The sequence below is a fragment of the Salvelinus fontinalis genome, chromosome 3 (assembly GCF_029448725.1).
Source record: "Salvelinus fontinalis isolate EN_2023a chromosome 3, ASM2944872v1, whole genome shotgun sequence".
Classification (NCBI taxonomy): Eukaryota; Metazoa; Chordata; class Actinopteri; order Salmoniformes; family Salmonidae; genus Salvelinus; species Salvelinus fontinalis.
Window position 1 is genome coordinate 123,433 of NC_074667.1, and position 27,049 is coordinate 150,481.

The following is a 27,049-nucleotide window of genomic DNA, read 5'->3' on the forward strand; positions in this document are numbered from 1 at the left end:
AGGTGCTCTGGCTGACATGAAGTCGCCTCCAAACAAAAGTACCATAATAGAGTAACAATTTTATTAGTCATTAATGATTACTGATTAAAAGAGACACTTCACTTCTTGAGCTCAGCAGTTTCATAGTTTATATAAAATAAAAATGGAGATTGGTTTTTGAAATCATTGCAAAGATTTATTTAAATCATGACACGACTACTGTGCACAGGTACTGTTGTATCAGGTGGTGACATTCCACACAGACACCGAGACCCGTCTGCGAGAACTTCAGATAAAACATTTAAAGTGCTTATGAATGAGAAACAATTGAACAGAGTAATATGACATACAAGAAAAAATAAAAGTTACTCCAATAGTATATTTAGTGTAAAACAGACAAGCGTCTCAACTCAACGGATGGTCATAAAAAAGGCGTTGATCACAAATCTTAATCGTAAAATAACACTTTCTTGGGTTTCCACCCGCTCCCAGAACCTGAACGTAAAGGACTAATGCACCTCTATGTGGACGCCCACTGACAATGGCATAACAGCCTGAACCTTGGTTTTTTGGTCCTCCTCAGTCTAAACTAAGAAAAGAGCATACAAATCATTTTGAAAATCTATTATTTTTTGTTGTTGGGCGGACCCTCTACAAATGAATCTCTCAAGGCAAACAGAGCCCAGCTTCCATCTTTCATAACTGTGGTGGGGATCGGAGAAGAGGAACACACATAAACAACGGAACCCCCTGTATACAGCCCCGCTATTGTTATTTTACTGCTGCTCTTTAAATATTTGTTGTTTTAATTTTATTTTTTAATAGGTATTTTCTTAAATTCATTGTTGATTAAGGGCTTGTCAGTAAGCATTTCACTGTAAGATCTCCACCCGTTGTATTCGGCGCGTGTGACTAATACACTTTGATTTGCTGCTAGCGAGCACATGAATTCCCACTACTTTTAACAGTCGAGACAAAAGTAGTGAGATTAACCACAGAGATAATATACCTGTCTGGTTTCCCGGATATAGATTAAGCCTAGTCCAAAGGCCATCTGTATGAAGATTAAGCCTAATCCAATGGCCGTCTGTACAAAGCAGATATAGATTAAGCCTAGTCCAATGGCCGTCTGTATGAAGCAGATATAGATTAAGCCTAGTCCAATGGCCGTCTGTATAAAGCAGATATAGATTAAGCCTAGTCCAATGGGCGTCTGTATGAAGATTAAGCCTAGTCCAATGGCCGTCTGTACAAAGCAGATATAGATTAAGCCTAGTCCAATGGCCATCTGTATAAAGCAGATATAGATTAAGCCTAGTCCAATGGCCGTCTGTATGAAGCAGATATAGAATAAGCCTAGTCCAAAGGCCGTCTGTATAAAGCAGATATAGATTAAGCCTAGTCCAATGGCCGTCTGTATGAAGCAGATATAGATTAAGCCTAGTCCAATGGGCGTCTGTATGAAGATTAAGCCTAGTCCAATGGGCGTCTGTATAAAGCAGATATAGATTAAGCCTAGTCCAATGGCCGTCTGTATAAAGCAGATATAGATTAAGCCTAATCCAATGGGCGTCTGTATAAAGCAGATATAGATTAAGCCTAGTCCAATGGCCGTCTGTATAAAGCAGATATAGATTAAGCCTAGTCCAATGGCCGTCTGTATAAAGCAGATATAGATTAAGCCTAGTCCAATGGGCGTCTGTATAAAGCAGATATAGATTAAGCCTAGTCCAATGGCCGTCTGTATAAAGCAGATATAGATTAAGCCTAATCCAATGGGCGTCTGTATAAAGCAGATATAGATTAAGCCTAGTCCAATGGCCGTCTGTATAAAGCAGATATAGATTAAGCCTAGTCCAATGGCCGTCTGTATAAAGCAGATATAGATTAAGCCTAGTCCAATGGCCGTCTGTATAAAGCAGATATAGATTAGTCCAATGGCCGTCTGTATAAAGCAGATATAGATTAAGCCTAGTCCAATGGACGTCTGTATAAAGCAGATATAGATTAAGCCTAGTCCAATGGCCGTCTGTATAAAGCAGATATAGATTAAGCCTAGTCCAATGGCCGTCTGTATAAAGCAGATATAGATTAGTCCAATGGCCGTCTGTATAAAGCAGATATAGATTAAGCCTAGTCCAATGGCCGTCTGGATGAAGCAGATATAGATTAGTCCAATGGCCGTCTGTATGAAGCAGATATAGATTAGTCCAATGGCAGTCTGGATGAAGCAGATATAGATTAGTCCAATGGCTGTCTGTATGAAGCATCTTAAAGTAGGAGTGCTGATTGATGGTCAGCTTCACCTTTTCAGATCCCAATAAGGTTACATGGACCTGATCCTAGATCAGCACTCCTACTCCGAGACACGTGATACATAGACCCATGGAGCAACAAACACTTTCTCTATTGAACATGCTATTTAAATGCAGAACTAGTCTGAAATCCGTGTCCGGGAAAGTGGCCTTAAATGTTGTACGCAACGTAGCAGTGGTTAAAGGCACAATCTGCAGTTCAAACTAGAGGTCGGCCGGGTTAATTAGGGCCCGATTTTCAAGTTTTCATAACAAATCGATAATCAGCATTTTTGAACGCCGATTATGGTCCGATTACATTAAATTCTATGAGGAAACTGCGTGGCAGGCTGACCACCTGTTACGCGAGTGCAGCAAGGAGCTAGCTAGCATTAAACTTCTCTTATAAAAAACAAGCAATCTTCACATAATCACTAGTTAACTACACATGGTTGATCATATTACTAGGTTAACAAGCTTGTCCTGCATTGCATATAATGAATGTGGTGCCTGTTAATGTATCATCGAATCACAGCCTGCTTCGTCAAACGGGTGATGATTTAACAAAAGCACAACCATTGCACGAATGTACCTAACCATAAACATCAATGCCTTTCTTAAAATCAATACACAGAAGTATATATTTTTAAACCTACATATTCAGTTAAAATAAATTAATGTTAGCAGGCAATATTAACCAGGTGAAATTGTATTACTTCTCTTGCGTTCATTGCACGCAGTCAGGGTATATGCAACAGTTTGGGCCGCCTGGCTCGTTGAAAACTAATTTGTCTGAATTTTGCATAATTATGACATAACATTGAAGGTTGTGCAATGTAACAGGAATATTTAGACTTAGGGTTCGATAAAATACGGAACGGTTCTGTATTTCACTGAAAGAATAAACGCTTTGTTTTTTAAATGATAGTTTCCGGATTTGACCATATTAATGACCTAAGGCTCGTATTTCTGTGTTTATTATATTATAATTAAGTCTATGATTTGATATTTGATAGAGCAGTCTGAGCGGTGGTAGGCAGCAGCAGGCTCGTAAGCATTCATTCAAACTTTACTGCGTTTGCCAGCAGCTCATAGCACAGCGCTGTTTATGACTTACTTCAAGCCTATCAACTCCTGAGATTAGACAGGCAATACTAAAGTGCCTATAAGAACATCCAATAGTCAAAGGTATATGAAATACAAATGGTATAGAGAGAAATAGCCGACACGTCATAATTCCTATAATAACTACAACCTAAAACTTCTTAACTGGGAATACTGAACCACCAGATTTCATATGTTCTCATGTTCTGAGCAAGGAACTTAAACGTTAGCTTTTTTACATGGCACATATTGCACTTTTACTTTCTTCTCCAACACTGTGTTTTTGCATTATTTAAACCAAATTGATGATGTTTCATTATTTATTTGAGACTAAATAGATTTTATTGATGTATTATATTAAGTTAAAATAAGTGTTCATTCAGCATTGTTGTAATTGACATTATTACAAATATTACCACACTCATATATATATATGTATATATATAAAAATTGTCCGATTAATCGGTATCGGCTTGTTTTGGTCCTCCAATAATCTTATCAGCGTTGAAAAATCATAAATCGGTCGACCTCTAGTTCAAACAACAACAGAAATGGAAGATTTCCCATTTAAAGGTGCCAGTACTGCCAGTGAGGTCTCTCCAGATCACTCTCAACTCTAGGCAGGCCTAGAGGCATGGGTCTCTCCACTCTGGGTAGAGGCATGGGTCTCTCTACTCTAGGAGCTGGCCTGGGCCTTCCCGTCCTGGGTGATTGGTTTGGTACGTCCATGTTGTCTGCCGCGCTGGACGACTGCTTAGGCCTGCCTAGCTGGCGGGTCGGTCCGATGGGCTTGGGAGCGTGGGTCCTCTGGTGCTGCCGGAGCCCCTGTAGATAGTAGAAACTCTTCCCACACTCCTCACACTGATGGGGCTTCTCTCCCGTGTGGACTCTGAGGTGAACCTTGAGGTCAAATTCTCTGAAGTAACTCTTCCCACAGACGGAGCAGAGGTGGCTCTTCTGTCCGGTGTGCATACGGAAGTGACACGTAAGTTGGGACTGTTGCTTGAATCTCTTTCCGCACTCGGGGCAGAGGTGGGGTCTCTCTCCCCGGTGAGCGCTCTCGTGCTTCTTCAGCCCTTCTTCTGTGATGAAGCCCTTCCCACACTCAGCGCATTGGTAAGGCCTCTCCCCGGTGTGCATTCGCATGTGGATCTTAACGTAGTAATTACTGCGGAACCTCTTGCCACAGTCAGGGCAGGGGAAAGGCTTCTTGTTGAGGTGAGCCAGCCGGTGTTCCTCTAACTGTGTCTTCTCAGAGAACTCCTCCCCGCACAGCGAGCAGAAGAAAGAGGACTTCTCTCCGCTGTCCTGAGACGTCGTGTGTTTCTGTACTGACGATAGATCTGGACAGTTGAAGTTCTCCTGAGCTGCTGCTGCGGCGACGGTGTGATTCTCTCGGTGGTGTTCTGGACCTCTTGATGTAGAGGGACCCGACCCACCAGCAGACAACAAACTGGGGTTCCCATCTGCAGGGAAGATAAAAGGTCGACATTTAGGTTGTGGCCCCAAAACGGACCCCTATATCAGGGCTCTCCAACCCTGTTCCTGGAGATATACCCTCCTGTAGGTTTTAAATCCAACCCTGTTCCTGGAGATATACCCTCCTGTAGGTTTTAAATCCAACCCTGTTCCTGGAGAGATACCCTCCTATAGGTTTTAACTCCAACCCTGTTCCTGGAGAGATACCCTCCTATAGGTTTTAAATCCAACCCTGTTCCTGGAGAGATACCCTCCTGTAGGTTTTAACTCCAACCCTGTTCCTGGAGAGATACCCTCCTGTAGATTTGAACTCCAACCCTGTTCCTGGAGAGATACCCTCCTATAGGTTTTTGCTCCAGGGTTGGTGTTAAAACCTGCAGGAGAGTAGCTCTCCAAGAACATGGTTGGAGTTAAAACCTACAGGAGGGCTTCTCTCCAGGAACAGGTGTTAAAATCTACAGGAGGGCTTCTCTCCCGGAACAGGGTTGGAGTTCAAATCTACAGGAGGGTAGCTCTCCCGGAACAGGGTTGGAGTTCAAATCTACAGGAGGGTAGCTCTCCAGGAACAGGGTTGGAGTTCAAACCTACAGGAGGGTATCTCCCGGAACAGGGTTGGAGTTCAAACCTACAGGAGGGTATCTCTCCCGGAACAGGGTTGGAGTTCAAACCTACAGGAGGGTATCTCTCCCGGAACAGGGTTGGAGTTCAAACCTACAGGAGGGTAGCTCTCCCGGAACAGGGTTGGAGTTCAAATCTACAGGAGGGTAGCTCTCCAGGAACAGGGTTGGGAAAGCCCTGCCCTATATAGTGCACTACCTTTGAACAGGGCCCTTAGAGCTTTAAAATAGTAGTTCACTACCTTTGAACAGGGCCCTTAGAGCTCTAAAACAGTAGTGCACTATGTAGGGAATAGGGTGCCATTTGAGACACACACGGCCAGTGTTAAGTCAAGTCCTTCCGACCAATAAGCTGTTCATAGCCTTTGTTCCAGATCTCCACTGCTGTCATTGTTTGGATGTGACAATGAGGGACAGAGAGTTGGCATGTTAGCACAAACAGACTGGCACCCAGATGTGACAATGAGGGACAGGGAGTTGGCATGTTACCACTAACAGACTGGCCCCCAGATGTGACAATGAGGGACAGGGAGTTGGCATGTTACCACAAACAGACTGGCACCCAGATGTGACAATGAGGGACAGGGAGTTGGCATGTTACCACAAACAGACTAGCACCCAGATGTGCCAATGAGGGACAGGGAGTTGGCATGTTACCACAAACAGACTGGCACCCAGATGTGCCAATGAGGGACAGGGAGTTGGCATGTTACCACAAACAGACTGGCACCCAGATGTGACAATGAGGGACAGGGAGTTGGCATGTTACCACAAACAGACTGGCACCCAGATGTGCCAATGAGGGACAGGGAGTTGGCATGTTACCACAAACAGACTGGCACCCAGATGTGCCAATGAGGGACAGGGAGTTGGCATGTTACCACAAACAGACTGGCACCCAGATGTGCCAATGAGGGACAGGGTGTTGGCATGTTACCACAAACAGACTGGCCCCCAGCTGTGCCAATGAGGGACAGAGAGTTGGCATGTTACCACTAACAGACTGGCCCCCAGCTACTCTTACAACAGCAACATAATCCTCCCAAAAGACACTGAGAAAATATCAACGTTGAGCTGTATTTTCACATAAACCTCCCAAAAGACACTGAGAAAATATCAACGTTGAGCTGTATTTTCACATAAACCTGATCGGGTCATTTTCAAAAAAATTTCAACCTCATATCCATCATCCCATCACCACCTCAACATACAGTACAGGACCTCCAGTACAGGGCCTCCAGTACAGGGCCTTCAGTACAGGGCCTCCCGTACAGGGCCTTCCGTACAGGGCCTCCAGTACAGGGCCTCCAGTACAGGGCCTCCAGTACAGGGCCTCCAGTACAGGGCCTCCAGTACAGGGCCTTCAGTACAGGGCCTTCAGTACAGGGCCTCCAGTACAGGGCCTTCAGTACAGGGCCTTCAGTACAGGGCCTTCAGTACAGGGCCTCCAGTACAGGGCCTTCCGTACAGGGCCTCCAGTACAGGGCCTCCAGTACAGGGCCTCCAGTACAGGGCCTTCCGTACAGGGCCTCCAGTACAGGGCCTCCAGTACAGGGCCTCCAGTACAGGGCCTTCCGTACAGGGCCTTCCGTACAGGGCCTTCCGTACAGGGCCTTCCGTACAGGGCCTTCCGTACAGGGCCTTCCGTACAGGGCCTTCCGTACAGGGCCTTCAGTACAGGGCCTTCAGTACAGGGCCTTCAGTACAGGGCCTTCAGTACAGGGCCTTCAGTACAGGGCCTTCAGTACAGGGCCTCCAGTACAGGGCCTTCAGTACAGGGCCTCCAGTACAGGGCCTTCAGTACAGGGCCTCCAGTACAGGGCCTCCAGTACAGGGCCTCCAGTACAGGGCCTTCCGTACAGGGCCTTCCGTACAGGGCCTTCCGTACAGGGCCTTCCGTACAGGGCCTCCAGTACAGGGCCTCCAGTACAGGGCCTCCAGTACAGGGCCTCCAGTACAGGGCCTCCACTACAGGGCCTCCACTACAGGGCCTCCAGCACAGGGCCTTCCGTACAGGGCCTTCCGTACAGGGCCTTCCGTACAGGGCCTTCCGTACAGGGCCTCCAGCACAGGGCCTCCAGTACAGGGCCTCCAGTACAGGGCCTCCAGCACAGGGCCTTCCGTACAGGGCCTTCCGTACAGGGCCTTCCGTACAGGGCCTTCCGTACAGGGCCTCCAGCACAGGGCCTCCAGCACAGGGCCTCCAGCACAGGGCCTTCAGGAAGTATTCACACCCCCTCGAATTTTCCCACATGTTGTTGTGTTACTGCCTGAATTAAAAAATGGATACATGTGAGATTTTGTGTGATACACGATACCCCATAATGTCAGAGTAATGATGTCATGTTTTTAAAAATTCTTATAAATTCATTAAAAATGAAAAGCTGAAATGTCTTGAGTCAGTTAAGTGTTCAGCCCCTTTGTTGTGGAAAGCCTAAATAAGTTCAGCAGTAACAATGTGCTTAACAAGTCACATAATAAGTCACATGGACTCACTGTGTGTACAATAATAGTGTTTAACATGGTTTTTGAATGACTACCTCGTCTCTGTACCCCACACATACAATTATCTGTAAGGTCCCTCAGTCGAGCAGTGAATTTCAAACAAACATTCAACCACAAAGACCAGGGAGGTTTTCCAATGCCTCGCATAGAAGGGCACCTATTGGTAGATGGGTAAAAATAAATAAAAAACAGACATTGAATATGGTGAAGTTATTAATTACTCTTTGAATTTTTCTCCACCTTTGACTAGAGTATTTTGTCTAGATCATTAACAACAAAAAAACAAACAATTAAACCCATTTGAATTCCACCTTGTAACACAACAAAATGTGGTGTGAATCCTTTCTGAAGTGGTACGTGGACCACAACATTAGCATATGTTGCTGAACGTCTTTCCAAAGTCTCTCTCACCTCTGTGTGTTTTCATGTGTGTTTTCAGGTTCCCCGGCTGAGTGAAACCCTTTCCGCACAGGGAGCAACAGTAAGGTTTCTCCCCGGTGTGGATTCTCACGTGTAACTTCAGCTTGGACGCGTCGGATAGTTCTTTGCCACAGGTTGGACATCGGTGAGTCCTCTTCCCTCTCCCCCGCTGCTGTCCTGTAGTTGGACCTGCTGCCTCACCAGAGAACACACCCAGACTCTCCTCTGGAACAAACACACAGTTAGTATATCTCAAACGGTACCCTATTCCCTATATAGTGCACTACATTTGACAAGAGCCTATGGGCACTAGTGTGCACTATGTAGGGAATAGGGTGTCATTTGAGGCACATTCCTACTCACGGTGAATTCACCAGTAACCCGTCAGAAAGGCTATATAATAGTGTTACAGTCATGACGTAGCCGTCACATCCCTACTCACGGTGAATTCACCAGTAACCCGTCAGAAAGGCTATATAATAGTGTTACAGTCATGACGTAGCCGTCGTGAGTCTCCATCACAGGCTCCCTTACCGGCGTGCTCTTCCTGATGTCTCTGCAGCAGCTCTTTGTTGTTGAACGGTGCTCCACACGCGTAGCAGCTGTAGTCCAGATGTGTCTGCAGGTGGAGCAACAGCTCATATTCCCGGGGGAATCCCTCTCCGCATTTAAAACAGCGACGGTTGTTAAACCTCTTGGCTCTGGGTCGCTTCCGTTCGCCTTCTTTGACTCTGGTTTTACGTTTGACCTGTTGTTTCTTCCGGTGTTTTCTCTGTCCTCCTGACGCAGACGGACCACCGCCACCGGTCTTGGCTGTGTGACAAAAAAAGAGAATGGGTTTATTAAAGAATTGATCAAATACATTGTCCGTCGCCCAAATGGCATGCTATTCCCTATTTAGGGCACTACCTTTGAACAGAGCCCTATATAGGGGACAGGATGCATTTTAAAACACAGCCAAATGAACAGGCTATAGTTGAATGGTTTTCTGTTGACAGGGTGCCATTTTAAAACCCAGCCAAAGGAACAGGCTGTAGTTGAATGGTTTTCTGTTGACAGGGTGCCATTTTAAAACCCAGCCAAAGGAACAGGCTGTAGTTGAATGGTTTTCTGTTGACAGGGTGCCATTTTAAAACCCAGCCAAAGGAACAGGCTGTAGTTGAATGGTTTTCTGTTGACAGGGTGCCATTTTAAAACCCAGCCAAATGAACAGGCTATAGTTGAATGGTTTTCTGTTGACAGGGTGCCATTTTAAAACACAGCCAAATGAACAGGCTATAGTTGAATGGTTTTCTGTTGACAGGGTGCCATATTTAAAACAGCCAAATGAACAGGCTATAGTTGAATGGTTTTCTGTTGACAGGGTGCCATATTTAAAACAGCCAAATGAACAGGCTGTAGTTGAATGGTTTTCTGTTGACAGGGTGCCATTTTAAAACACAGCCAAATGAACAGGCTGTAGTTGACTGGTTTTCTGTTGACAGGGTGCCATTTTAAAACACAGCCAAATGAACAGGCTATGGTTGAATGGCTTTCTGTTGACATTCTACCTCCACTTACCAAGACGAAGAGCAGGTTTCCAACTGGCGTCGTCTTCTTCAGAATTACCCGAACCATCAACGTTCACCTCTTCTTCCTCCTCCTCCTCTTCCTCCTCTTCTTCTTCAGCCCTGGCCTTCAACCGAGGTGTTTGACTGGAGGCCATGCTGCCATGTCTTGGATCAGGACCCTGGGACTCTATAGCTTTGTGGCTGGATTCGTCACCGGGATCCTACAATGAAAACATAAGTCATTCTTGGTTAACAGTCAGTAGTAATATAATGTTTGCTGTAGGGTTTCTCAGGGTAGCGTCCAACCTCGGCCCCCTTTCTGTTCCTTGTCAAACAGGAAGGGTATATGTCGGCAGATTTTGAGTGGCGGTTGGCTAAATCTATGCCTAACTTTAACCTAACCCCCATCCATTCTAACCATAAACCCAAACCAATTCCAGAAACTTCTAGATTTTAGAGTGAACCTCCCCCCCCCCCCCAAAAAACAAAACCTGAAAGCGATAGCATTAGCTTACAGCAAACCAAAGCACATACCTTTCTGATAAGGGCTGTTGGAAGACCACTTCCTCCACTGCCGTAGCGAGGGCCTGTGGGGATGGGTGGCGTTGGTTCCACTATAGGCTTCCCAGGGTGCATCTGCTGCATGTGTGACCGGATGCCTGCTCTGTACCTGTAGCTCTTGCCACACTCATGGCACTGGTAGGGCTTCTCTCCAGAGTGGACTCTGAGATGCACCCGGAGGTCAAACTCTCTGGCGAAACTCTTCCCACACAGGAAGCAGAGATGGCTCCTCTCTCCGGTGTGGATCTTGAAGTGACAGGTCAGCTGGGATTGTTGTTTGAAACACTTGCCACACGCAGGGCATCGGTACGGCCTCTCTCCTCGGTGAGCGCTCTCGTGCTTCTTGAGCCCCTCCGCTGACAGGAAACTCTTATCACACTGGGCGCAGTGGTAAGAGATCTTCCCACTGTGGATCTTCCGGTGGATCTTGATGTAATTCTTGCTGGAGAACCTCTTCCCACAGTCTGGACAGGGGTAAGGCTTCTCTGGTTTCTCATGGGAGTGGGCGATCACCAGGTGATCATCCAGAAGGCCTTTCTGAGAGAACTCTGCCCCGCAGAGAGGGCACTGCGGTCTAGACTGGTTCTCTACAGTGTGAGTTCTCATGTGTATCTGTAGAGTTGATGGAGTTTGGCAATCCTCTCCTATTGGCTTAGCTGTGTGGTTGTCATGGTATTGGTGCAGGACTCCTATTGGCTTAGCTGTGTGGTTGCCATGGCATTGGTCCAGGACTCCTATTGGCTTAGCTGTGTGGTTGTCATGGTATTGGTGCAGGACTCCTATTGGCTTAGCTGTGTGGTTGTCATGGTATTGGTCCAGAACTCCTATTGGCTTAGCTGTGTGGTTGTCATGGTATTGGTCCGGGATTCCTATTGGCTTAGCTGTGTGGTTGTCATGGTATTGGTCCGGGATTCCTATTGGCTTAGCTGTGTGGTTGTCATGGTATTGGTCCAGAACTCCTATTGGCTTAGCTGTGTGGTTGTCATGGTATTGGTCCGGGATTCCTATTGGCTTAGCTGTGTGGTTGTCATAGTATTGGTCCGGGACACCTATTGTAGGAAGCCTCTCCACGATGTCCGGCCAGAAACTGGGATTCCTGACTTCTCCTGCATGGGGGAAGATAGTGTTAGTTCATGTTCAAGTCTAACCGCATAATGACTGGGGTCAGGACAATACCAGTATCACCCTACTCAGATAATGACTGGGGTCAGGACAATACCTGTATCATCCTACTCAGATAATGACTGGGGTCAGGACAATACCTGTATCATCCTACTCAGATAATGACTGGGGTCAGGACAATACCTGTATCATCCTACTCAGATAATGACTGGGGTCATGACAATACCAGTATCACCCTACTCAGATAATGACTGGGGTCAGGACAATACCAGTATCACCCTACTCAGATAATGACTGGGGTCAGGACAATACCAGTATCACCCTACTCAGATAATGACTGGGGTCAGGACAATACCAGTATCACCCTACTCAGATAATGACTGGGGTCAGGACAATACCAGTATCGCCCTACTCAGATAATGACTGGGGTCAGGACAATACCAGTATCACCCTACTCAGATAATGACTGGGGTCAGGACAATACCAGTATCACCCTACTCAGATAATGACTGGGGTCAGGACAATACCAGTATCGCCCTACTCAGATAATGACTGGGGTCAGGACAATACCAGTATCGCCCTACTCAGATAATGACTGGGGTCAGGACAATACCAGTATCGCCCTACTCAGATAATGACTGGGGTCAGGACAATACCAGTATCGCCCTACTCAGATAATGACTGGGGTCAGGACAATACCAGTATCACCCTACTCAGATAATGACTGGGGTCAGGACAATACCAGTATCACCCTACTCAGACAATGACTGGGGTCAGGACAATACCAGTATCACCCTACTCAGATAATGACTGGGGTCAGGACAATACCAGTATCACCCTACTCAGATAATGACTGGGGTCAGGACAATACCAGTATCACCCTACTCAGACAATGACTGGGGTCAGGACAATACCAGTATCACCCTACTCAGATAATGACTGGGGTCAGGACAATACCAGTATCACCCTACTCAGACAATGACTGGGGTCAGGACAATACCAGTATCACCCTACTCAGACAATGACTGGGGTCAGGACGATATTCATGCTTCACATCTCCTTAGTCACACCTCCTGCCCACACTGATACCTCTTTAGTCACACCTTCTGTCTACACTGAGACCTCTTTAGTCACACCTGTCTACACTGACACCTCTTTAGTCACACCTTCTGTCTACACTGACACCTCTTTAGTCACACCTTCTGTCTACACTGACACCTCTTCAGTCACACCTTCTGCCTGACACCTCTTTAGTCACACCTACCTAAACTGAACTAAAACCATTTATTGGTGTGTAATATCTGACATTTTGTTTTTACAACAGTGAAATTATCAGGATAAAATATCAAAAGTTTTGTTTTTTACAGAAGCTTAAAGGGATACTTCGGGATTTTGGCAATGAGGTCTTTTATCTACTTCCCCAGCCAGATGAACTCGTGGATACCATTTTTATGTCTCTGTGTCCAGTATGAAGGAAGTTAGAGGTTGTTTTGTGAGCCAATGCTAACTAGCGTTAGCGCCACGCCAGTTAGCAATTATTATTATTTTTTAAATTATTTATTTAACCTTTATTTAACAAGGCAAGTCAATTGTGCTGCCGCTAGTCAGCAACTTCCTTCAAACTGCAAGCAGAAACATAAACATGGTATCCAAGAGTTTGGGTTACGTAGATAAAGGGCCTCATTACCAAATCCCAAAGTATCCCTTTAAGAGGACAAACGTATTTCCACAGTTGGGTCCCTGGGCAGATGTACGAGTTCTCACCTTTGTGCACACTCTGGTGTATTTTCAGATTTCCTTTCTGAGCGAATCTCTTGCCGCACACAGAGCACTGGAAAGGCTTCTCTCCCGTGTGTATCCGCTCGTGCATCATCAGCTTATGTGCATCGGATGCTTCGTACCCACACGTTAAGCAGCGGTGAACCTTCTTGGTTTTGAACATGGTCGTTCCGTCTATATGAATGGTCTGGTGTAAGAGCATGTCGTAGACACGGGAGAATCCCTCTCCACATTTAAAGCAGCGGTGGGTCATCTTAGCTTTCTTCTGCTTCGGAATCTTTACCTTCTTCGGTTTCTCTTTTTTCTTCTTCGGCTGCTTTCGTTCTGGACTCTTCTTCCGTTTGCTCCTCCGTGTCTTCTCTTCCTCCTGGTGTTGTCGTTCCAGTGCTCCTGGTGTTGAGGCAGTTCCCTCACTACCGTGGCAGGAGTTAGGACTCATTCCTGTGGAGAGAAGAGAGTTCAGTGGGTCAGTATGGGTAGAGTTCCCTCACTACTAATAGCATGTAGCGTACATGCTATTGTGTGAAAACAGTGGCCACGTATTCCCTATATAGTACACTACTATAGACCAGAGCCCTATTCCCTATATAGTACACTACTATAGACCAGAGCCCTATTCCCTATATAGTACACTACTGTTGACCAGAGCCCTATTCCTATATAGTACACTACTGTTGACCAGAGCCCTATTCCCTATATAGTACACTACTATAGACCAGAGCCCTATTCCCTATATAGTACACTACTATAGACCAGTCTATGCATTACTCATCTCATATGTATATACTGTATTCTATTCTACTGTATCTTAGTCTATGTATTACTCATCTCATATGTATATACTGTATTCTATCCTATTCTACTGTATCTTAGTCTATGCATTACTCATCTCATATGTATATACTGTATTCTATCCTATTCTACTGTATCTTAGTCCATACATTACTCATCTCATATGTATATACTTTATTCTATTCTATTGTATTTTAGTCTATGCCGCGCTGACATTGAACGTCCAAATATTTATATATTCTTAATTCCATTCCTTTACCTTAGATTGTGTGTATTGTTAGATATGACTTGTTATATACTACTGCACTGTTGGAGCTAGAAACACAAGCATTTCACTACACCTGCAATAACATCTGCTGAACACGTGTATGTGACCAATAACATGTGCCTAACACGTGTATGTGACCAAGAACATGTGCCTAACACGTGTATGTGACCAAGAACATGTGCCTAACACGTGTATGTGACCAATAACATGTGCTGAACACGTGTATGTGACCAATAACATGTGCCTAACACGTGTATGTGACCAATAACATCTGCTGAACACGTGTATGTGACCAAGAACATCTGCTGAACACGTGTATGTGACCAATAACATCTGCTGAACACGTGTATGTGACCAGTAACATGTGATTTGACTTTGACTTACCAAGATGAGGAGTATCCCAGGAAGCCTGTTCTACTACAGAATTCAACAGATCACCAACTTCCTCTTCCTCCCCTTCCTCTTCCTCCCCTTCCTCCTCCTCCTCTTCTTCATCTTCACCCTCTTCTTCCTCTTCCACCTCCCACTCTTCTCCCTCCTCTTCTTCTCCCTCCTCTTCTTCTCCCTCCTCTTCTTCTCCCTCCTCTTCTTCTCCCTCCTCTTCTTCTTCTTCCTCCTCCTCTTCTTCTTCTTCTTCCTCATCCTCCTCCTCCTCTTCTTCTTCAATATGAATGTTCATCCCAGGTGTTTGAGTGATGTCCTCATGTCTTCGGTCAGGACCCAGGGACTCTGTCGACCCCGATTGAGGCCCAGGATCCTAGAATAAAGACAGGACTGTTTCTAGTAAAGTTACCATGGAAACCATGTTGGAACAAAAACGGGTTCAATAGAACAGTAAAATATATAATAATAATGTTTATAATGGTAACAATGGTAACAATATCTCCTATTAAAATGTTTGTTATTATTTTCTCCCACCTTGTTGATGTGTGACGTAGGGGGACTTCCTCCTTTACTACCAGAGTCAGGGACAGGACTCTCACCTGTAGAGATAAGTTGGTATTATGAGTTATAGTGAGACTACCAGGACTCTCACCTGTAGAGATAGGTTGGTATTATGGGTTATAGTGAGACTACCAGGACTCTCACCTGTAGAGATAGGTTGGTATTATGGGTTATAGTGAGACTACCAGGACTCTCACCTGTAGAGATAGGTTGGTATTATGGGTTATAATGAGACTACCAGGACTCTCACCTGTAGAGATAGGTTGGTATTATGGGTTATAGTGAGACTACCAGGACTCTCACCTGTAGAGATAGGTTGGTATTATGGGTTATAGTGAGACTACCAGGACTCTCTCCTGTAGAGATAGGTTGGTATTATGGGCTATAATGAGACTACCAGGACTCTCTCCTGTAGAGATAGGTTGGTATTATGGGTTATAGTGAGACTACCAGGACTCTCTCCTGTAGAGATAGGTTGGTATTATGGGTTATAGTGAGACTACCAGAGCCATGGACAGGACTCTCTCCTGTGGAGATTTGGTGTTATGGGTATTATGGGTTAGACCCCCCCCCCCGGAGACACGCCATGTCTATTTCCATGGGAACAAACACTGTTCATGACACAAACTGTTCAGACCCCTCTTGTTGGTGGAGAAAACATTTTGCGGTTTTGAAGCTTATTTCCTGCCATTCTACACATGTTTGTCATGGGGTGCAGGGAACATGTTGCAGTATTGAAGTCAAATCTACTGTGTATTCATGTGATATCTGAGTGACTCAAACAATGCAACAAATTCTATGAGCTAAAAAACGTTAGCTGACACGGGCATTTCTGACCCGTTATTAGTATCTCTCTGAGGTATATAATGACTGACCCGTTATTAGTGTCTCTCTGAGGGATGTAATGACTGACCCGTTATTAGTATCTCTCTGAGGTATGTAATGACTGACCCGTTATTAGTATCTCTCTAAGGTATGTAATGACTGACCAGTTATTAGTATCTCTCTAAGGTATGTAATGACTGACCAGTTATTAGTATCTCTCTAAGGTATGTAATGACTGACCAGTTATTAGTATCTCTCTAAGGTATGTAATGACTGACCAGTTATTAGTATCTCTCTAAGGTATGTAATGACTGACCCGTTATTAGTGTCTCTCTAAGGTATGTAATGACTGACCAGTTATTAGTATCTCTCTAAGGTATGTAATGACTGACCCGTTATTAGTATCTCTCTAAGGTATGTAATGACTGACCCGTTATTAGTATCTCTCTAAGGTATGTAATGACTGACCCGTTATTAGTGTCTCTCTGAGGGATGTAATGACTGACCAGTTATTAGTATCTCTCTAAGGTATGTAATGACTGACCAGTTATTAGTATCTCTCTAAGGTATGTAATGACTGACCCGTTATTAGTGTCTCTCTAAGGTATGTAATGACTGACCAGTTATTAGTGTCTCTCTAAGGTATGTAATGACTGACCAGTTATTAGTATCTCTCTGAGGGATGTAATGACTGACCAGTTATTAGTATCTCTCTAAGGTATGTAATGACTGACCAGTTATTAGTATCTCTCTGAGGGATGTAATGACTGACCAGTTATTAGTATCTCTCTAAGGTATGTAATGACTGACCAGTTATTAGTGTCTCTCTAAGGTATGTAATGACTGACCAGTTATTAGTGTCTCTCTAAGGTATGTAATGACTGACCAGTTATTAGTATCTCTCTGAGGTATGTAATGACTGACCAGTTATTAGTATCTCTCTAAGGTATGTAATGACTGACCAGTTATTAGTGTCTCTCTAAGGTATGTAATGACTGACCAGTTATTAGTATCTCTCTGAGGTCTGTAATGACTGACACGACAAGATGAACTGATGATGAACTACCCAGTTTCTACATTGCACCTTGTGCATTCTACTATTACAATTTTCAAGAGTACATTTAAAAGCCGGACTGAGTTCCTTAAAACCACTGGGTTAGATAATGAGTCAGACTCTATTACTGTGTAACAGAACCCCAGTCAGTGTTCTGCCTCCACTTACTATGTTGAACAGAACCCCAGTCAGCGTTCTGCCTCCACTTACTATGTTGAATACAACCCCAGTCAGCATTCTGCCTCCACTTACTATGTTGAACAGAACCCCAGTCAACTAAAGAACAGTCAGCATTCTGCCTCCACTTACTATGTTGAACAGAACCCCAGTCAACTAAAGAACAGTCAGCATTCTGCCTCCACTTACTATGTTGAACAGAACCCCAGTCAACTAAAGAACAGTCAGCATTCTGCCTCCACTTACTATGTTGAACAGAACCCCAGTCAACTAAAGAACAGTCAGCATTCTGCCTCCACTTACTATGTTGAACAGAACCCCAGTCAGTGTTCTGCCTCCACTTACTATGTTGAACAGAACCCCAGTCAACATTCTGCCTACACTTACTATGTTGAACAGAACCCCAGTCAACTAAAGAACAGTCAGCATTCTGCCTCCACTTACTATGTTGAACAGAATCCCAGTCAACTTCTTCTCCATCAGAATTAATCAGCCCTCCAACTTCCTCTGCATTATCCGTCGCCCCTTCTCCATCCTCCTCCACCTTGTCCTTCTCCTCTTCGACTTTAGCCTTCAGCCCCAGTGTTTGACAGAGGTCCTGTAGGTTATCAGATACCATCTCCTGCCCCTGTGATGTGTTCTCCTCCTCACAGTGGATGGGTTTCTCTGCTTCTGTTGTGTGTGACCGCTGGTGCAAGTTCAAACTTCCTTTTGTAGCAAAATTCTTCCCACAGTCAGGGCAGGGGTATGGCTTCTTTCCTGTGTGGATTCTCATGTGGATCTGTAGAGACGATAACGTTTTGAAATGTTTCCCACATTCTAAGCAGCAGTGAGACGACGTCTTAGTTGTGTGATTCTCCTGGTGTTGTTCAGGTTCTGCTGCTGATGCAGAGAGACTCTCCTCAACTTTTTTGCCGTGTGATTGCTGGTGTATTTCTTTCAAACTTAGCGAGTCCGGTCTCTCTCCTGTGTGTTGCAGCTGGTGTCTTTTCAAGGATGTACAGAAGGTAAACCTCTTGTCACACTCGGAGCAGGCGTAAGGCTTCTCTCCAGTGTGCAGTTTCTGGTGTTGTTTAAGATATGCTTTCTGAGTGAAGCCCTTCCTACAGATGGAACAGGAGAAAGGCTTCTCTCCTGTGTGGGAGAGCTGGTGGGCAGTCAGGTTGGCTTTCTGGGTGAAGCACTTGCCACAGACAGAGCAGGAGAAAGGTTTCTCACCGGTGTGCACTAACATGTGTTGGTTCAAATTTCCCTTTTGGTTGAAGCTCTTCTCACACACGGAACATTTGTAAGACTTCTCCCCGGTGTGTTTCAGCTCATGTGATTTCAAGGTGTGTAGATAAGTATAACTCTTCCCACACACGGAGCAGGAGTGAGGCTTTTCTCCCGTGTGTGTCAGCAGGTGTCTGCGTAGTTTGTAAGCACTAGAGAACTCTCTTCCACACTCCAGGCAGCAGTTCTTTGCCTGTTCAGGATCTCCCGATATAGAGGGACTGCCCTCCCCACTAGAACAGTGGAACCGCTGGTGTGTCTTCAGATGTTCCTCCCGAGTGAAACTCTTCCCACAGTCAGAACAGAAGCAGGGCCTCTCTCCTGTGTGAGTCAGAAGGTGTCGTTGTAGTTTAGATGGACATGGGAACTCCTTCCCACAGTCCAGGCAGCTGTAGCTCTTCCTGGGTTTGGGACTGGTCTTCTTCTCTCCTGTGTGTGTTGTGTTACGATGTTTTCTTAGATAATGCTGGGTAGGGAACTCCTCTCCACACTCTCTGCAGCTGTGTGTGTTCTTGGCTGTGTGATTGTCCTCATGTTGTTCAGGTTCTCCTGAGGTAGAACTTGCCCCCTCACTGTCAGAGTGACGGCTGGTACTCTCTCCTGTGGGGATATAGGAAGAGTCCGATCAGGATTGCTCGAGTGGAAACCAAAGGGGTATATTCATTAGTGTACACCGTAGCAAATGAAAACAAGTGTTTCTTATAGTTCCTTTCCCTGTTTCGGCTATTAGCTTCCTAGTGAATACACCCCAGCTTGTGTAAGTGTTGCACTGTTTTGTTAACGCTGTACCTAAACAACACCGTCAGATGGTTTAAACATTCAGTCTGCCTCAGCCTCCACCTACTAAAGTTAATGGAAATCTCTCAACCGACTTACCTCTCAATCTTAGAAAGTCACTGAAGTAGTCAAGGCTCCTAGGAACCATCTCTGGACCGCTGGTGTTCTGGTCACCATGGATACAGTCAGGAACCAGTAGATTTGACTGGTTTGGCTGGGGTTCATCAAAATCCTGATTGAAAAGTACAGTCAGAGATAGGCCTAGAAGATAATGTCATGTTATTGGCTTTGGTCTTAATAACGAACTGACTTGATAAAATAGTCCTTACTACTTGACAAATGTATACCAACTTCTACAAATGACAAGCTAACCTTGAACAAGACAATGGAGTTGACTAAAGCAGAGCCATGCATTTACATAACTAGCTAACCAGCTATATCTATACCTGCTGTATCTATGGCTTTGGGCTCAAGCAAAACAGGTTTTAGTTTCAGGGCAACTAGCTAGCTATAGCTCACTTCTCACCTCATACATTGTGTGAGCCGAAGCAACAACAACAACAAATTGTCGAAAAAATGTTGTTCTCCGGCTGTAGCAAGCAATCAGTTCAAATGTTGCTTTGTTATGAGAAATCACAGCTATTTCGCAAAAATAGATAGCAGGCTAAGTTAGCATAGCGTACTGAGCTAGCTAACGGTACTTAGCTAGCTAATAATGTTAGCTTAAGTTGTCGTGTGTAACTTCACGTCTGTCTGGTTTAATAGTTCCATATCTACGTTATCACAGGATGGAAATAGTCTACGCCAAGTATATTGAAGATATATTTGTAAATAACTCTAGCTACAATGCTTTTAAGTAAGGTTTATCTAAGCAGACTAGCTATGTTGACTGAACCGCCTAGAACTACTTCCGGGGCAGCAGCTAACCCGGAAAAAAAGTTGATGCCATCACTGGACGCCATTCCACATAGTTTGGATATGGCCATTCTTTGATTGCATTAACCGCGAGGGGAGAATGGGAAAATGTTTAAATAAATCTGGTCAGTAAAACATTAGGTATTGGGCTTTGTCCAAACGGTGTAGTTAGCTAGTCGTTACCGTTGCATAACTGTTAACTAGGTAACGTTTCCTGCTCATCATCAGACAGCTACATTTTTAGCTTGGTACTGTTGGCTAGCTAATAGCTCCTGCTAACTAATTTGAAGCTCTGCTCATACAGAGTCGATGTAGGAGTAAAACGACGATTGTTTTCTATTTGGTAAGTAAAGGCAGAGCGACTGTACATATAATCAATGAGTTACTTTTGTACCTAATGTTCGTGTTACATTAGTTAACGTTAGTTAGCTTCAAAATACAAGCCCTCATCGTGTGAACCTTGACATTTCATATATATCTTACAAAAATATTTTTATTATCATTAATATATTTTTTTATTATATTGTTCTATTAAGTAAAAATGAAATAGTGACAGTAAATTAAAAGTCAACATTTCACGGACTTGACAAATATAGAATGTCACTATGCATATTGCACGCCTGTATAAAATGTTTTTGTCTTACACCATATCGTCCTATTTACACAGGTGACCTCACAAGGGATTCCACTGTTCTGGTGACAGGAAGAAGATCGGATCCTGAAATAACTTGTCTTTGACAGAGACCCATAATGCAGCACTTCCTGAAGCTCCCGGTGTGGCAGGAGATATAGGAGACCTGTGAATACACAGGAGAGAGACACACCTCACACTAGTGACAACTCAATTCAATAGAAAGTTATTTTATTTTTTACAAAAACATTCTAACTGCTGGGACAAAATGAGTTCAGAGAAGGAAACGTTGATGGATGAAATCGAAAAGTGTTTATGGAATTTAACTGAGGACAATTTACGCGACCTGTGTGAACGTTGTGGAATGGATGGCTCTGAAATGAAAGGTATGAATCATCGCTTATTAAGGCGTAAAGTCATGGAGGAAATGTGGGACAACACGGAGTCAATGAAATCAGAGGAGCAGGGAATGTCTTGGTTAGTCCGACTTAAAGAGGACATCAGGAGGATACAGGAGGATGGTAGCAGTGCACTCATGAGTCCCAGCCAATCCGATGATGTAGACTGCAATGAAGAACGCAACAAGAGGGACAGGGATTGTTTGCCTAGCAACGGACTGACAACGGAGCCCTTGCATCCCAGCCAATGTGATGATGATGCTGTAGACTGCGATGAAGAATGGAATGAAGAGGGAGGAGCTGCGTTGCTTAGCAACACACCAGACCAGAGTACATTAAAGAGGCACATCAGATTGCACACTGTTAAACAACACACAGTGAATCCCTCAGTGAAACCTCACCATTGCTCAGATTGTGGGAAGCAATTCATTGTAAAATCAAGCCTTAAACATCACCTGCTAGTTTTTCACACAGATCACCCTCACTGTTGTGGTCAATGTAAGAAGAGCTTCATAACTGCAGAAAGGCTGGAATCACACATTAAGACACGACACCCGCCAAGTGATCCTCTGCAGAACCCACATGTGTGCTCTAAATGCGGTAGGGCATTCCCTGTGGCTGCCAGTCTTAAGAGACACCTGAGAACTCATACTGGGGAGAAACCGTACGTCTGCCCCAAATGTGGAAAGGACTACAGTGACTGTGGAAACTTGAGGAAACACATGAGAAGAACTCACCCAGTAGAGGAGATGGTTGTGGAGAGTTTCGCCACTCAGAGGAGCATCCCTACAGGAAATGTGGAGGAAATGCAGGACAATGCGGATTCAATTAAATCGGAGGAGCAGGGAACATCTTGTTCACTCCAACTGAAAGAGGACCTCAAAGGGATACAGGAGGATGGTAGCGTTGTACCCATGAGTCCCGGCCAAGCCTATTATGATGGTGCTGACGACGATGATGATGATGATGATGTAGACTGCAACGTTAAGGACAGGGATTGGTTGCCTAGCAACGGACTGAAGGCGGAGCCCATGAGTCCCAGCCAATCCGATGACGCTGTAGACTGGGACGAGGAGGACAGGGATTGGATGGCTAGCGATGGGCTGGAGGTGGAGTCGTCTCCAGAGAGGTACACACCAGAGCAGAGAGTGAGAGGGGTGAGTACTTAAATTCCCAGTGTTAAACAAGGGTCGCATTAGCTTTTAGAAATCAGCATTTCTTTTAAACACAGACCATAAAGTGTTTTAAAGCATTTCCGTTAAAGCATGCGTTTTTATATTGAAAGTCAAGTGTTTTTTGCTTCAATAGAGTGATCAGACATGCAACTACAGTTTTAATTCACATGCATTTCATCAGATGACAACAGACGCTATTTGGCTCGCAGCCACACAAGTAAATGAGCTTACCGTACAATAAAAAAACAAGGTATATTTTACCAAAACGATGCACGGCCATCATATTTATAATGTTTATCATAGAAAGAATGGAGCCAGATACATTTCCTGATGTTTTACTTTGAAGTTATTCTTTAAGCATTGTAACTGAACTAAAGCACACAGCAGTCAGAGTGGTGGAATGTAATTGGTCAAGACGAGAGCGAAGATATTTAATCCGATTGCAGAAGTGCAACTGAAGCACAAAAATGTGTCCTTTTTTAAATTCATGATTTGGAGTGAAACCTACTGAAGTTTTACCAAAACGCAACAAGATATTTTTTTCTGCGTTTTATCTTTCTTTTTATGCGTGAAGAACTGCGTTAATGCGACCTCTGCTTGAAGTGTGTTTCTCTTTCCTTGATTCCTCTCATCATTGATTCCTGGACCTCCTTCTATAAATGCATTGGAGGAGAAGGTTCTTGGTTCTTTCCCTCCAATGTATTTTAAGAAGGATGCCGAGTAATCGAAAGATGATGAGAGGAATCTAGGAAAGACTTCTGATTTTCTCTGCAAAGATTTTAAAATGACTTGACCGGTAGGAAAGTGTTTCCTGATTCATTCCATCTCTATTTTTATGATTTTCTAGGACAAACCTCCCCCGCCCCCCTTTGCCCTCCCAGAGTCCCCGGGGCGTGCCTCTCCCGGTAGCGCCTTATTGTGCGGTCTGAAGAGGGTGTCTGTGCAGCTAGTCGACTGCAGGAAGACACCGGGGCAGAGTGGCCATATAATACACAAGACAACACAGACAGGAGAGAAACCCCACAGCTCGTCTAATGCTGAACAACACAAAACCCTCTCAGGAGACAGGCCTAGCTCCCATATCTGTGATCACTGTGAGAAGAATTTTGGCACTGCTACAAATCTGAAAACACACTTACTTTATCTGTCTGGAGAGAAACCACACATCTGCTCTGAATGCGGAAAGAGTTTCACACAAGCCGGCTGTCTTAAGAGACACCTGAGAACTCATACGGGGGAGAGACCGTACGTCTGTCCTCGTTGTGGGAAGGCTTGTACTGATTCTGGAAACTTAAAGAGACACATCAGAAAAACTCACCCGGGAGAGGAGGTCTTTGTGAAGAGACTTGCCTATCAGAAGAGCGTTCGTAATGCTAAAGAACGCAAACAAACCTACTGCGGAGATGGCTCCCATATCTGTGATCACTGTGGTAAGAATTTTACCACAGCAGGAAGTCTTAAACTACACACACAGAACCTGCAGAGAAGGAGAGAGAACTTGACTGCAGAGAAAGCTCATGTGTGCTCTGAATGTGGAAAGGGCTTCCATCAGGCTGGAAGTCTTAAGAGACACCTGAGAACTCATACAGGGGAGAAACCGTACATTTGCCATCATTGTGGGAAGGCTTGCAGTGATTCTGGAAACTTACAGAAACACATCAAAAGTCACATGGGTAAACAACACACAGTGAAACCTTACCTCTGCTCTGAATGTGGGAAGCAATTCATTGGAAAACAAAGCCTTGAACATCACCGGGAGGTTTTTCACACAGAACACCCTCACCGCTGTGGTCAATGTAAGAAGAGCTTCATAACTGCAGAAAGACTGGAATCACACATAAAAACACGACACCCGCCAAGTGATCCTGTGAAGAATCCACATGTGTGCTTGGAATGCGGAAGGGGATTCCCTGTGGCCGCCAGTCTTAAAAGACACCTGAGAATCCATACTGGGGAGAAACCGTACTCCTGCCCTCAGTGTGGAAACAGTTACAATGATCGTGGAAATTTAAAGAAACACATCAGAACTCACACAGAAGAAAAACCTTACCACTGCTCGGTGTGTGGGATGAAGTTTCGTCATACAAAAACGTTACAACGGCATCACCAGGAGAACCACAAGGGGGAGACACTGGGTCCCATCCACAGGCACCAAGACCCTCTTCCTTGCCCCCACTGCGGGGAGGAGTTCTCATCCAAGGCTCTTCTAAGGGATCATCTACGGACCCATTCTAGCCGGGTCCACTGCTCCCGATGCGACAAGACCTTCTCCACTAAAAGTAACTTACTGGTTCATCAGAGGATACACACTGGAGAGAAGCCTTACCTTTGCCCTCAGTGTGGGAAGAGTTTTTCTCTGGCAGGGAGTTTAAAACTTCATCTCCGGATTCATGCGGGTGAGAAACCTTACTGCTGTACTTACTGTGACAAGAGATTCACAAGTAAGAGCCACTGCAATCTTCATCTGCGAATCCACACTGGAGAGAAGCCGTACCAATGCCCTGACTGCGGGAGGTGTTTCGCTGACGGGAATGTCTTGAAAAACCACCGGCGGACCCACACAGGAGAGAAACCGTTCCAGTGCCGCATGTGTGATAAAGCCTTTGCCCAGTTGAGCAGTCTGAAGAAACATCAGGAGACACACAGGCAAACTCCGCCTGTCTCTGTCCCAAGACTCCCTAATCCCTACCTACCACACAATCAGCATGTCCCTTATCCCTACCCATCACAGACTCAATGGTAACCTTGTTTACACCTGACCAAGTTGTCCGGTGTCCTGTTACCTGGTAACCTGTCTGTTACCTGGTAACCTGTCTGTTACCTGGGAACCTGTCTGTTACCTGGGAACCTGTCTGTTACCTGGGAACCTGTCTGTTACCTGTCCCAGATAGGAAGAATGCATTTCTAACGTATTGGGACAGGAACCTAGACTCAGTCTGTCCCAAAAACCCAACCTACCATGCACTCAGTGAATGGTAACATGCTTAAACCTGTCCCTTGTAGATAACTAGATGGAAATTAATTGAAGGATCCATTTTCTTTTTTAAACATTTGTTATGATTTCATTGAGACAGGTTTGCAGTCATTGAGGATTGATATGCTGTGTATAGAGCTTGGAATAGAATGTTATTTTGTTCATCTGTCTCAAAATAATTATTTGGCTCAAAGTTCATATTTTAGCTACAGAGTTTTTGTATTCACAGTTGATATTTGGATATGTTGTTCATTTTAAAAGGTGTTTAAAATTCCGAACCTCAACTGGTGGAAATAAAATGGTTGTTGGAGGAATTATTTTTCTAATTCTTTGAGTAAGAAGTTGTATGCATAAAATAAGGGTCCTAGGCAGGGGTCAAAGTAAGCCGGTACGCTCTGGTCCCGCGTCCCGGAAAAATAAATAGTGGGGGTACACCGTACCGGTAAAATGTGAACCTATCACAATAATTTCTAAGAAATGCCAAGAAAACTAGAGAAAATTACACCATTATTTAACAATATCGCATGTCAGCTGCATGAAAATTAGTGATTTGACTTGAGAACTGGCAGTAAACCCTCATTGTAATTCCGCGAGAACACTAAAATGTTGCCAAAGCGGCATGCACAGCAGTGGATAAATCAATTCAGGCTACAAGTGTCCTGGGCTCAATACAGTAACTCTTTATATTCTTCACATTGTGGGTGCACTGTTTGGATGCTGGAATTATTTTGTGAAAATCTAATTTTATTTGTCACTTGTGCCGAATACAACTTGACAGTGAAATGCTTAATTACGAACCTTTCCCAACAATGCAGAGTTTAAAAATAATAATATAAAATAGTAACTAACACAAGGAATAAAATAAAATAGATTCAGAGTTATAGCTGTTTAGATGTAGGCTATAGCTCCTCTTAGTCAAGCTACAGTTTATACAGGCAGTACTAGATCAATGTGGAGCTATATACAGGGAGTACCAGTACCAGATCAATGTGGAGCTATATACAGGAAGTACCAGATCACTGTGGAGCTATATACAGGGAGTACCAGATCAATGTGGAGCTATATACAGGAAGTAACAGATCAATGAGGAGCTATATACAGGGAGTACCAGATCAATGAGCAGCTATATACAGGGAGTACCAGTACCAGATCAATGTGGAGCTATATACAGGAAGTACCAGTACCAGATCAATGTGGAGCTATATACAGGGAGTACCAGATCACTGTGGAGCTATATACAGGGATTACCAGTACCAGATCAATGTGGAGCTATATACAGGGAGTACCAGATCAATGTGGAGCTATATACAGGGAGTACCAGTACTAGATCAATGTGGAGCTATATACAGGGAGTACCAGATCAATGTGGAGCTATATACAGAGAGTACCAGATCAATGTGGAGCTATATACAGGGAGTACCAGATCAATGTGGAGC

The 27,049-nt window shown here is 44.5% G+C and overlaps 2 protein-coding genes across 3 annotated transcripts; one reads left to right on the forward strand and one right to left on the reverse strand.

Annotated features, from left to right (window-relative positions):
- Positions 1-153: 153 nt before the first annotated feature.
- On the reverse strand, positions 154-20,459 carry LOC129835344 (uncharacterized). Of its 2 annotated transcripts, none has more exons than XM_055900957.1 (11): positions 20,047-20,459; positions 19,620-19,752; positions 17,916-19,343; positions 15,389-15,453; positions 14,855-15,227; positions 13,396-13,851; positions 10,483-11,615; positions 9,959-10,169; positions 8,933-9,211; positions 8,390-8,623; positions 154-4,843 (listed from the first exon to the last, which is right to left on the reverse strand). In XM_055900957.1, exons 1-11 carry the CDS (start codon positions 20,053-20,055, stop codon positions 3,945-3,947), a joined length of 5,220 nt encoding a protein of 1,739 aa, XP_055756932.1. In that variant the 5' UTR covers positions 20,056-20,459; the 3' UTR covers positions 154-3,944. The 2 variants fall into 2 exon arrangements, with proteins under 2 accessions (XP_055756932.1, XP_055756941.1); XM_055900966.1 differs by having other exon boundaries at positions 19,620-19,781.
- Positions 20,460-25,939, forward strand: LOC129835355 (zinc finger protein 420-like). The gene is made up of 3 exons (XM_055900979.1): positions 20,460-20,778; positions 21,103-22,621; positions 23,487-25,939. Exons 2-3 carry the CDS (start codon positions 21,335-21,337, stop codon positions 25,380-25,382), a joined length of 3,183 nt encoding a protein of 1,060 aa, XP_055756954.1. The 5' UTR covers positions 20,460-20,778; positions 21,103-21,334; the 3' UTR covers positions 25,383-25,939.
- Positions 25,940-27,049: the final 1,110 nt, after the last annotated feature.